The sequence below is a fragment of the Gracilinanus agilis genome, chromosome 4 (assembly GCF_016433145.1).
Source record: "Gracilinanus agilis isolate LMUSP501 chromosome 4, AgileGrace, whole genome shotgun sequence".
Classification (NCBI taxonomy): domain Eukaryota; kingdom Metazoa; phylum Chordata; class Mammalia; order Didelphimorphia; family Didelphidae; genus Gracilinanus; species Gracilinanus agilis.
In genome coordinates, this window is record NC_058133.1 from 259,270,834 (window position 1) to 259,284,090 (window position 13,257).

General features: G+C 47.6%; 2 protein-coding genes across 2 annotated transcripts; both read left to right on the forward strand.

Annotated features, from left to right (window-relative positions):
- Positions 1–109: 109 nt before the first annotated feature.
- RING1 (ring finger protein 1) lies at positions 110–2,852 on the forward strand. Its single transcript, XM_044671697.1, has 6 exons — positions 110–256; positions 462–622; positions 814–1,029; positions 1,204–1,599; positions 1,885–2,158; positions 2,444–2,852. Exons 1-6 carry the CDS (start codon positions 179–181, stop codon positions 2,543–2,545), a joined length of 1,227 nt encoding a protein of 408 aa, XP_044527632.1. The 5' UTR covers positions 110–178; the 3' UTR covers positions 2,546–2,852.
- Positions 2,853–2,877: 25 nt separating this feature from the next.
- LOC123246369 (zinc finger protein 250-like) lies at positions 2,878–7,920 on the forward strand. Its single transcript, XM_044675276.1, has 6 exons — positions 2,878–2,889; positions 3,523–3,558; positions 3,720–3,801; positions 5,264–5,347; positions 5,917–6,030; positions 6,617–7,920. The coding sequence occupies exons 1-6, from the start codon at positions 2,878–2,880 to the stop codon at positions 7,918–7,920; spliced, it is 1,632 nt and encodes a 543-aa protein (XP_044531211.1).
- Positions 7,921–13,257: the final 5,337 nt, after the last annotated feature.

Consider the following 13,257-nt stretch of genomic DNA (forward strand, 5'->3'; position numbering starts at 1 on the left):
AACGTAAGGGGGCGGGACCTTAGGGAGACGGGCGCGTGCAGAAGGGGCGGGGCGAAGCGGGGCGGACTCTGACCCCCCCCCCCTCCACTCCATCCCCACCCCCAGGATTCCTTTGGCTACTCCTTAGTGGCCCTGTCTACCCCCAGATCTCGGGGGTGGTGGTCGACTACGTGTCACCATGGCGACCCCAGCGAATGCACAGAGCGCCAGCAAAACGTGGGAACTGAGTCTCTATGAGCTTCATCGGACCCCACAGGTGAGGAATCCCTCCCATGAACCCCTCTCCCATCCTTCCATCCCTGAAATGTATACTATCTTCTGTGAGTCCATCTTGTCTGTACTCGAATTACCATCTTCCTAGAAACCCCAAAGATTGCATTTTTCCTATGCTTCTCAACTCTTTCTCTCACTGCCCTTCTCACCCCTTCCCTGCATGTCATTCTCTCTCTCCCCTCCTGCAGGAGGCCATTATGGATGGCACAGAAATCGCTGTTTCCCCACGATCCCTGCATTCAGAACTCATGTGCCCAATCTGTCTGGACATGCTGAAGAATACAATGACCACAAAAGAGTGTCTCCATCGCTTCTGCTCTGACTGCATCGTCACTGCTCTTCGAAGCGGGTATCAGGAGAGACACGTGCTAGGTTGGGGAATATGAGGGAGAAATGAGGTTCCAAATGCATTTGCTACTTGTGGAGATCTTATAACCTCATGGATAATTTCCCAGTCCTGTTTTAGTGTAGGAAACTTAAGAAGAACCCCCAATTACCAGTAAATATCATAAGTGGTTTCTTTCCTCTGACTCAACCCAGGAACAAGGAGTGCCCCACTTGTAGGAAGAAGCTAGTGTCAAAGAGGTCTCTTCGGCCTGATCCGAACTTCGATGCACTGATTTCCAAGATTTACCCCAGTCGAGAGGAGTATGAAGCACATCAAGATCGGGTCCTCATCCGACTTAGCCGCCTGCACAACCAGCAAGCATTGAGCTCCAGCATTGAGGAAGGGCTCCGAATGCAGGCAATGCACAGGTATGAGAGTAGTGATACCGAAGTGCTAGGTGCTGATTTCTAGGTTTTTCCATATATAAAAGGCAGAAATTCATGATTCTCACTTTCTGATTTTTTGATCTCCTAACACTTGACCACTGGCTCCCTAAACTTCTTGCTTACTGATTTTCTAACTGGTATTCTTTGCTTCTACAGGGCCCAGCGTGTAAGGAGGCCAATGCCAGAGTCAGACCAGACTACAACAATGAGTGGTGGGGAGGGAGAGCCTGGTGAGGGAGAGGGAGATGGGGATGGAGAAGATGTTAGCTCAGACTCAGCCCCAGACTCCACTCCTGGACCTGCCCCCAAGCGACCTCGACCAGGGGTTGTGGGAAGTAGCAGTGGAGGGACAGGGGGAGGGGCTACTGGAGGGATGGGTGGGGGAGCAGGCTCTGAAGATTCTGGAGACCGGGGTGCCCCCCTGGGTGGGGGGACCTTGGGTCCACCAAGCCCACCTGGGGCCCCCAGTCCTCCTGAGCCAGGAGGAGAGATTGAGCTTGTGTTCCGGCCCCATCCTCTGCTGGTTGAAAAAGGAGAATACAGTCAGACAAGGTGAGGAGATATCCCTACCCCACTAGCAACCTAAAAACTGGGGAACCAGGGACCAAATGTAATACCCCAAAGGCAAAGGGCTTCCTTTCCATAACTGAGGCAGTGATTCTGTTTAGCAGTTGATTCCCTCAAACACAAAAACATAACTAATGCAAAATCACAATCACCTCCAGACTCTTAAACAGAAAAATCCCCTGGTAAACTGTTAGGCCCTTTCAAGATATCAGACTTTCCACTTCTCCAGCCCTTTCCTTTTTTCACTCATCATTTTTCCCATTTCCTCAGGTATGTGAAGACAACGGGGAATGCCACAGTTGACCACCTCTCCAAGTACTTAGCTCTAAGGATTGCACTTGAGCGGAGGCAGCAACAAGAAGCTGGAGAACCTGGGGCACCAGGTGGAGGAGTCCCAGAAGCTGGAGGACCTGAGGGAGGTGGGGGGGAGGCACCAGGAACTGGAGGAACTGATGGCCCAGAGGAGCCAGCCTTACCCAGCCTGGAGGGTGTCAGTGAGAAGCAGTACACCATCTACATCGCACCTGGGGGAGGAGCTTTCACGGTGAGAGGATGGAAGGGAATGATTGTGGGGGAGGGATTGGAGACAGGGAAGAGTTTAAGATAAAATATGTTCCATCCATTCTGTCACTAATCAGTTTTTCTCTCTACTGTTCTCTTACTTTTCTCCTTGTCCTCCCATTTATCTCCTATCACTTTCCTTTTATTCTTATATTCCTTCCATCCTTCTCCCGATATACTTGTTTATTTTTTTTTCATGTCTCTTTACTGATACCAATCTTTTCTCCCCTTTCCTTCACCTTCTTTCTGGTTTATTCCATATCCCCAGACCCTGAATGGCTCACTGACCCTGGAGTTGGTGAATGAGAAGTTCTGGAAGGTGTCCAGACCCCTGGAGCTGTGCTATGCCCCCACCAAGGACCCCAAGTGACCCAAGGGAATGAGGGTCATAGGGCTTCTGTGTGTATGTCCTAACTCTGCCTCCAGATCTGTGCCCCAACCCCCAAACCCCACCCTGCCCGGCGGGCCGGCGAGAGGACACCGATGAGGACAAGTGGCTTTTATACAAAGTGTCTATATCAGATTCTTCTATATTGTACAGAGTGGGGTGTGCATCCCCAACTCCTTCCTTTTCTACTCACCAGTTACCTCCCTTCTGTAATGGGGAAGCCGTGGAGGGAGGAAATCCCTCCCCCCCCTTACCCCAACAACAACGCATTTGCTTTTTTTCTTTCAAATCTGTGTCTGTCTGTGTGTTAGGGGATGGGTAATTGGGTAAAGAAGAAAGGGGAAATAGCGACCATGAAAATTTTTGATTGCTACCTCCATGGAAAAAATCGCTCTTCTTTTGGAGGGAGGGGGTTGTGTCAGGTCGCTAATACAATTCGAAAGCTGGAAGGAGCAAAGTGGAAGAGATAAATAGTTCCCCAATAATCCAGAGGTGGCAAGAGACTGCCGCCGCGCTGCTGTTTCAGGTCCCTTGTCCTTGGCTGCAGCTCCAGCTCCGCCTCCCACGCAGCCTAAGGGGGGGCCCGAGCTAGGACTACAGTTCCCATGAGGCTTTAGGGCAGGGCATCGCCGGCCCTAGAATGCTGCTATTCTGAAGGCCTGTGGGAGTTGTAGTTTTTGGTTCCCCAGACAGTTGGGGGCGTGGAAAGCATCCGTTCCCCCTCCCTCCCACCAGGTGGGTAGAATGTGGGCCCCGGAGCGCGGATTGGCCAGCAGGGGGCTGGGAAGAGGTGTTAGGGGTCGATTTCTGTTTTCGGGAAGTCCAGCGAGAGGAGAAGGGGGACGGCACCGGGAGGGATCGAGAGCCCCCCGCCCCTTCTTCGGGCACTCTGCCCCTCACTTCCTGTTTCCGCTGCTCCTCTCATTCCCCCCCCCCCAAATTCCTGTGGCTGAGCTCAGTCCGCTGTCTCGCTGGCAGACGAGTCGGTGGTGCAGGTAATTGGCCCGCCCGGCCCCCTCCCCAATACCCGGACCCCAGCCATCAATCCTCCCCAGCCTCTGGACCCTCTGACCCCACCGGGATCCTCAATACTAGGGACCCTCTCACACCCTCGAGACCCTCTATACGGTGGACCCTCCCACCCCCGCCCTCATAGATCCTCTACCGGGTACCCTCCTACACCCCCGGGATCCTTAATACCCTGGATCCTCCCACTGTCCTGGGACCCTTAATATCAGGTACCTTCCTATAGTCCCCGGACCCTCTCACATACCCGGGACCCTCAATACCAGGCACCTTTCCAAAGCTCCTGGACCATCAGTTGTAGACTCTTCCAAAGCCCAAAGGTCCTCGATTCCGTGAACCTCACCCTTCGGACCCTCAATACCGAGGACTCCCCCAGTCCATGGAATCCTCAGTACGAGAGACCTGCCCCTGCCCCTTCCCACATGTCTCCGACCCTCTGTATTCTGTTCCTTCCCACATATGCCAGACCCTCAATACCCTCCCATTCTCTGACTCGTGATTTTCTATACTAAGGACCCTTTCAGCCTCCGACCACAATATCAGGCATCTTCTTACTGCTCGCTGACACTCCCACAGACCTTGGGGATCTTCAGTATCAGGGATCCTCTTATTCCCAGACTCTCAACATAAGGGACTCACAGCTCCTTTACTGGAATCTTCCAACAGTCCCTAGAGCCCCACAATGCCAAAACCCTCTTAAGACCCTTGGGACCCTCAATACTGTAGATCTTCCCCTCAATTTTTGTGCCTTCCCACAACCTATGAGATTCCTCAATATGAAAACCACGCCATAACTGCCCCACAGACATACACACAGGATGCCAGGACCATGGATTCTTCCTGTAGCCCCTACAAATGCCCCAAAGTCCCAAACTCCGGCAGGGTCTCCCTAATACCACCAATTTCTATAGTTCCTGGAACCCTGAAATACTATATGTCTCTTCTCTAGCTGTGAAGATCCTCTCATAACCACATATACTCCTCTAGTCCCCCAACATAAAACCCAGGCAGCACCTCCCTAGCCCCTGACTTCCTAACAAGTCATTCAAGTTCCTGTCCTCTAATCCTGCAACCCTCCTCTATCTACCTCCCCAGGCATCCTGTTCCTGCCTCTCCCAGCTTGTCTTCTTTTCCTCTGTCCCTCATCTAGGAGGTGTGGTGTTTCTGGCATGCTTGGGTAAGGGAAGATGGGACTGGTGTGAGGTGTTGCTTGCTTAGCCTTCTGGTGCTTTAGAGCAGTCTGAACTTGCTAACTTTATGGTTATAAGGAAATAAATCCCAAGAAGGTGGGGGGAGGGAAGGGGGGATTGTGGGAAAAAAAAAAGAATTAGACACGCATGAGGAGATAATTGGTGGACTTTATCTCTTCTCTGTTTTGGTTCCAGAGACAGTGTCCCTTTTTCCACTCCTCATCAAATCTTTCCTCCTTCATCAAACCTAATTTCCCATTGGTCCTTCTTTTCTTCTTGGTACCCCTCTCCTCTTACTCCATCCTGGCGCAGCCCACAATTACCCTTTCCCCTTGCCCTTCCCCTTCCTCCCCATGTCCCTGTCCCTCCCCTTCTCCTCCAACTCCTATGTCACCTACATCCTCCCATCCTCCTCTCCTCTCTACTTCTCACTTTCCCCCCCATTCCCCATCATTGTCTTCTGCACTTCACCTTGATCCTCCAGCCCCTATGCCAGTGACTTTTGCAGATATGGCTGTATATTTTGGAGATGTCATGTGGGAGAGCTACAGGAACCTCATCTCCTTGGGTAAGTAGAGATGACCTGTCTCCCTTCAAAACAAAACAAAAACAAAAACACCCTGATTCTGAGATTAATTTTTTCAGAGAGGTGGAAGTGAACTGAATTGTTAAATTGAAAAGTGATCTTTCTGAATTCCTCAGGTAGAGTGCCAGCATTTCACACCTCTCCTTGAGGTCACTAGCTCTCTCCTCCCATTTCACCCCCAGGCACCCTGTTTCCCCATCCCCTGCGTCCTCCTGAACCAAGGAATCAGATATTTATCAAGTACTTTTACTTTGCAAGTGTCTGTGCTAGATGTAGAGATACAAGAACACACACACTAGGCATCTTATTGCCCATTCGGGGATAAGACATACAGAAAGTTAGCTAACAGTATAGGGCAGTATATGCTGAATACCAAGCACTAGATAGTAAGTGCAGGATATCTGAGGAACAAATCACAGCAATCAAGAGTGATCAAAGAAGGCTCCATTGAGGAAGAAACTTGAGCTGAGCCTTGAAAGGATTCAGCTAGAGGGAGAGCTGGGAGGGGGGCATATTTAAGTCAGAATAATGAAGCTTGTTTTTTCTTCCAGGATTTCCAATCCCCAAACCAGAACTGATCACTCATCTGGAGCAAGAGGCAGAGCCATGGGGTCCAGGGCCTCAGGAGTCAGAAGAAAGAGGAGACCCCAGAGATCCCTACCCAAGTGAGTAACCAGAAGGGAAAACAGCCTTTTGCCCTTACCCTTCACATCCTCCAGAGTAGGGATCACCAGGTTCAGGATTTAGAGCTTGAAAGGGCTTTGGAATTCATCTATGCCAACCTCATTTTACAGAGGTGGAAATTGAGATTTAGAACAGAGAACTAACTTGTCCAAAGCCAGATGGCTAGAAAGTTGCAGGAGTATGAGGTTCTTCAAAGTCAAATCCAGTCTTCCTATTGTATCCATCTGCTCCCAAGATGGAGCTCTACCTCACACCTTCTCACCATCTTCAGCTACTTTTGCTCCCCAGTAATTGGCAGGAATCACCAAAGGCCTTCTCTTGCAGTAGAGAAAACTAACCTCTGTGTCCTGCCCCCCACCCCCTTCCTTCCTCCTCTTGCTTCTAAGGATACAAAGAGCTGTAGTGAGGTGCCCTGATCCACTCCAGATCCCTTCAGAAATATTCTCAGGAAGGGAAGGAGAGCAGCTTCCAGAGGGATTGAGTCCATACACTTCCTTTATTCCCCTCAGAATCTTCTTCCTCTGTGGTTCCTTCGTTTCATTCATTCATTTCATCACTGTCTCACAGGCATGAGGACCAAACAAGAAGAGGAAGCAAAATCAGTCCCTGATCCTCCCCCTGCCTTGGATGGTTCCGCCCCACCAGCCACACCCTGTAGCCCAGCCCTGCCCCCTCCCTCAGCATCTCCACCCCCACCTCCGAAGCCCTTTTCCTGCCCCGAATGTGGTTCCTGCTTCTCACGACGCTCCCACCTCTCCCGCCACAGGCTGATCCATTCTGGCGAGCGTCCCTTCCCTTGTCCCCAGTGCGGGAAGTGCTTTGCCCAGGGGGCCCACTTGGCCTTGCATCTACGTTCCCACACGGGCGACCGACCCTATTCTTGTGGTCAGTGTGGCCGAAGTTTTCGCCATGGTTCCCACCTGGCCCGGCACCGACGTACACATCTGCCCGAGCCCCCTTACCGATGTGGCCAGTGTGGAAAGGGTTTCTCCCAGAGTTCGGGGCTCCTGCAGCATGCCACTGTCCATACAGGCGAGCGTCCCTATATCTGTGCTGTGTGCGGCAGAGGCTTTGGCCGCCACCCTAGCCTCATACGCCACCAGAAGTCCCATTCCGGGGAACGCCCCTTCCCCTGTCCCGAATGCGGCAAGCGCTTCACTCAGAGCGCCAACCTTGCTCGACACCTTCGGACACACACTGGAGAGACGCCCTATCTGTGTGGGGAGTGTGGCCGTGGCTTTAGTCAGCACCCTCGCCTCGTGGCACACCGAAAAGCCCACCACACGGGACCCCCACCCCCACCTCCTCCTGTCCACTCCTGCGCAGACTGTGGTCTACTGTTCCCTCAGGCTCTGGCACTGGCCCGTCACCGGGCAGCCCAGCATGGTGGTGAGAAGCCATTCCGATGTGCCCAGTGTGGGGAGGGTTTTGGCCACCGTTCCAACCTTCGGCGCCACCAGCGTGGCCATGGTGGGGAGCGTCCTTACCGCTGCAGTCAGTGCGGCAAGGGCTTTGGTCAGAGCTCAGGGCTGGTCCAGCACCAGCGTGTTCACACTGGGGAGAAGCCCTTCCGCTGCCCAGACTGTGGTCGTGGATTCCGCTATAGCTCCAACTTGGCACAACATTACCGTGGCCACACTGGGGACCGACCCTTCCGGTGTGAGCACTGCGGCAGAGGCTTTACCCGTAGTTCTCACCTGCTAAGGCACCGTGCCACACATGGTGGGGAGGATGGAGATGAAGTCTGTGAGCCTGGAGGAGTCTCTGTGCCGACAATCGAGGCAACTTCCTCAACTGCCATAAGCCAGGAATCCCCCAAGGAATCTGGAGAGGCTGCCCAAGTGACTGAACCCCTATCTCAGCCAGAGTGAACTATTAGGGCCTGTGGTTGGAGCAACTGAGTCTGACTTCAATCCTCTCTTTAAACAGTGACTCCCAAAGCAACCATTTTCTTGTGGTTCAAATGACCTCTCTCTTGTCTTTCCTCAAAGAGGAAAATTGCCCATGTGTGGAGTGAGAGCCCTTAAGCACCTTCCTCTGTGTCTCTGGCCTGATGTAGCAGAGTTTCCCTGTGCCCAAAGAAGAGTATTCCCCAAAAGAGAGTAAGCAACCTGTTTCTTTTGGGTAGAGAGATGTTCCCCCACTTCATCTTTCTCCATCTAAGTGGCTGGATGAGGCTGTCTCAGGGATAGCTGGGAATCACTGGTCTTTTCTGAGACCTTGGGAAGATAAACTGAATCCCTGTGATGATCCCAACCTGCAATACAGAGAGACCACACAAACACCTCCAGAAATTGCACTTGGTGCCTAACCATCATCCCTTTAATTTTCTCTCTGACCTCATGATGCTCTGGAGACCATCTGGAACCCTCTCTCCTCTGCGTTCCAAGGGAAGAGCTATCCCCAACTTCCTCTGACAGTGTGATCTCCCTCCTTCCTAGGGGTCACTAGACACTAACTAGAAGACTTCCCAAGGGCCCTTTAGCCCTTAAAACTCCTTGTCTCACTTGAAGCCAAGAAACAGGCAAGCCAGGATATCCCTTTCTAGTAACTTACATTCCTTCAGATTCTATAGAAAACCTGTGATTTCAGTGCTGTAGGTGCTCTCTCCAGTGATTTAGCTCAGAAATTGCCCATGCCTATGACAATTCTGTGGGCCCCCCCATGAAAATATACCTCATCTAGTTGTCAACCTTTAGATGATGAACTCCTCTACACTTAATTAGGTTGGTTCTTGGGCAACAGTCTCTGCACTGAAAGCTTTTTCAAATCGGTGAGACCTGCCAAAGTTAAATGTTAAATTACACAGGTAGCAAGAACATCAAGGGCCCAGTCTCACTTCTGTGCCAAAATAAGGCCTCAAAGGAGGACTATAGTGGGTGTCCTCTTGTATTAAAGCCCAAGAATGTGGGGAGAAGTAACCAGGGAAATCAAAAGCATGATAGGAGTTCATGTCAGGCTGAAAGACATTAAGTTTATGGGAGAGCAAGAGAGCTTGAAGAGAAGAGACAGAAATAAGGGAACTGCTGGGAGGAGGGGTAGCACTCGTTACAAAGTAATCACTTCACACACATGTATTGTGCTTTAGAGTTGACTTTTTTTCCCACACCATTTTTTAATACCAACAACCCTATTAGGTAGATGAGGTAGATCCTCATTTTTAGAGATGAGGGAAACCAAGGGCCTGACAGAGAAAGGGTCATCCATACACACCCAACAACAAGCAAAGCCAAGACTGGAACCTAAGCTGATTTAAGTCCAGTGGGTATCCCATTGCCTCAGACCACCTCTGAGGCAATAGTTGTCCTGGTCCCTGCCATCAGAGGGCTTATAATCCATTTGGGGAAACGGGACACATCTAGGAAAAAACTGTAAGGCAATATATCCATGAGAACAAACCAAAATGCAATAAGCCCTTTATTTACATTAACGAGATGTATATGTCCTCACAACCTACACTTTTCCATTAGGTTGCTATGGTGCTAAGTTTCTACCACAAGCACTACATTTCCTTCCCTTTGCAAGTAAGAGACCCTGTATGAAAAGCAGCCCATGGTTCCCATAAAAGTTTCCAGGAAGGGATATAGAGATGGGGCAGAGTCAAAAAAAAAATTCAATCTGGTGCCCAAGCTGACACCGAAGGAGGGAACTAGTCCCATTGGTCCTTGGAGAAGGCACTATGGGTTGACTAGGATGAAGAAAGTCCATACTTGCAATATCTTTTATTTTTATTGTTAATATTAAAATATAAATAGTTATTTAGTTAATTTATTATTATTCCTCCGTGTAGCTCTTGGACTGTTACAGTAAACATTCAATAAATTTGAATTGAATTCTCTCCTAGAATGTGTCAGAGGGATTTACCTTTTTTTGTACCCCAACACTTGGCATATTCATAAATGCTTGCTGATTGACTATTTTGACAAATGCAAGAAAGAAATATTAACCATAAGATGGTTAATATTGAAACTTTGCGATCATCTCATCCAGACTTTTGCTTTGCAAATGAGGCAACAGAGAGGGGAAATAAGTAATATTGCACGTCAGTGTCATGGTATGATACAAACTATATAAAAATGCTGAAGAGACATAGTAATAGAGTGAACCAAATCAAGGGAAAATTCCCTATAAGGGGAGAGGGAAGGACATGGGTCTGTAGAAAGGACAGAGAGAAATCCATATGCTAATGAACTGACTAGGCCACTATAGCAATTAATAAACAATGTGTGGGAGGATGGAAAGAAAGGAATGACCCATGGGGATGAAGGGAATGATTTGGCCACCAGTGAGAATGAATAGCAGAAACATAAGATATGTAGGTGGCTAGTTGGTGGAGGGCATTGAGTGCCGGATTAAGAATTGTGGATTGGGTTTGATAGGTGATAGTCACCATAGATTCTTGGGTGGAGATGGAGTGGCATGATGAAAATATCAGTAGCTAGAAACGACTGGATCAGGAAGAATCAGATTTTTAAAAAAAAAAGGAGTAAAAAAGGTTTGATACCGACCCCATTTCAGATTGTTGAAGGGAAAATAAAATTCTGGGAAGAAACCAACAGAAGGGACAGCTAGGTAACTCCATGGATAGAAAGCCAGGCCTAAAGAAAGGAGATCCTGGGTTCAAATAAGACATTTCCTAGCTGCGTGACCCTGAACAAGTCACTTAACCCCAATTGCCTAGCTCTTATTGTTCATCTTTCCTAGAATCAATATATAATATTAATTCTAAAACAAAAGGTAAAGGTTTCCAGAAGGGAAGGAGATTCTTTGAGGAATTTATCTTTGAGTGAGACCTAGGACTCTCTCAACCTCACTCCCAAAGAAGGGAATTTCTTCTCTTTATATTCTCTGGTATATATTCTCCCATGTATACTTTCTCTGATTTCTGTTTTGCTAGAGATTTGGATAAACAAATTTCTCTACAAATAGGCAAAAAGACAAAACAAAAAAACATGAAGGCTTCTTGGGTAATCAAGATGTGAAATGAAAAGACCCAAGACCTATAAGGTCTTGATAAACAACCATGTACTAATGCATCCTGTATGCCAGACATTGTGCTAGGTACTGAGAATTAAAAAAAAAAAAATTAGACATTCCCTGCCCTCATGGAGCTTACATTCTACTGGAGGAAATATAAGTTGTTCACATATAAGTAAATACTGGTTCAATATAAAATAAATTCAGTAATTTGGAAGGAATCATTAAAAACTAGAGGGAATCAGGAAATCTCAAAGGAAGTAGCACCTAAGTGGATCCTTTGCCAGAGATAAGGGTTCTAAGAGGTAGAAGTGAGACAAGAGATCATGCCAGCCATGTTGGATAACCTATACCAAGGCATGGAGGCGGGAGATGGAATGTTGCATATTCAATCACTCTGGAAAGACAGATAGATTGGAGCCTACTTGTGAAAGACTTTAAATGGCAAAGAAACAATTTTATGCTAAGCCATTGAAGTTTCTTGAGCAGTGGAATGGAGGCTCATCATTTTGGCAGAAGTGTGGAAGATGAAATGAGAGAAGAGAGACTAAAGACAGGAAGGCCAAATGGGAAGCTATTATCATAGGCCTGGCAAGCAGTATTGAGGCTTTGAATTAGAGTGGTGGCCATGGAATGAAGAGACGAGAACTGGCAAGAGATGTAATGGAACATTATATATGTTATATGTAATATTGTAATATATAACATTGACAAGCTCTGGCAGATCATTGGATACAGGAGCTGAGGGAGACAGAAGAGGCAGTAATGATGTCTAGGCGTGAATGTAGGTGCCTGGGAAAATAATGGTGCCTTCAACAGAAATAAGAAAGTTAGGAGAAAGAGCAAGTTCAGGGGGAAAGATAACAAGTTTAATTATGAACTTCTTGGATTTTATTTGACTATGAAGGCTCTGTTCAACAAGAAGATGGAAGTGTCTACTGGAATTCAGGAGATATGAGAGCTGGATATGTGCATTCAGAAGATAGCTGCCTAAAGGCAATAATTAAATCCTGGGAAGCTGATGAGATCTTCAAAGATAGTGTAGGGACTGAAGGGGACTGGGAAAGAAGCCTGGGCTGCCCCCATTCATAAAGGGTAGCACATGAATGATGATAAGCCTGCAAAAACTGTTTGGGGTCAAGGTAAATTCAAGGCTGTAGATCAATGAGTCAATAAAAAGGCAGATCCCTTGATAGTCACAGGGAAGTTAGAAATGGATAAAATTTTACATTTAGATTTGAGGAAGTAAGGAGTGGCAGAGCAGGAGGAAAACATGAAACTAAGAGAAGCAAAATGGGAATGAGTAGTGCTGGCCAAAGAACTAGGAAAACCAGTAAAATAGGGTCATAAAGTTCAAGGGAGAATTAGAAAAGTATGTTTAATAATATCAAACACAACTGAAACATGAAAGAAGATGATGTTAAAAATCATTGCATTTGGGCAAGAGGATATAACTGGTGGGGGCAGCTATTAAGACACTCTCCTAGCTGTGTGACCCTGAGCAAGTTACTTATCACTCTTCTGCCTTAGAACTAATACATAGTATTGATTCTAAGATAGAAGGTAAGGGTTAAAAAAAAAAGTTATGAGAAAAGAAAGATGAGTAGGCATTATTGATGACACCACAGTGGAAAGAGCACTGGAGTATGGGCCAGATGACCTGGGTTCAAAACCTGCCTCTTCTCCTTATGAACTATGAGAGCTTTCTTTCTCCCAGGCTCAGTTTTCTCATCTGTAAAGGAAGAATGTTGAATTAAATGAGTTATAAATCCCTTCCAACTCAAAACACTATGAAATTACATTCCAGAAAGGAGAAATTTCCCCAACTTCTCCCTATCCTGAGACATAGATACTCCAAGAACTCCTAGTTTCCAAATATTCTAGTCTCAATGTTACTCAGATAGAAACTAGTCAATGAACAGGTTGGAAAACTTTAAAGACTCTATCATCAAGGGATCACTTTGTCTTTGTTTGTTTTTTAAACCCTTAGCTTCTATTTTAGAATCCATAGTATCAGTTCTAAGATGGAAGAGCCGTAAGGGTTAGGCTATTAGGGTTAAGCAACTTGCCCAGGTTCTCACAGGTCATATTTGAACTCAGGACCTCCAGTCTTTAGGACTGACTCTCTATCCACTCAGCCATTTAGCTACCCTTGATACTATCACTTTGGATTGGTCTGCAGGCAGAGGAAAGGATTGATTAAGAATAGGACTGGGGAAATGATTTGCTCG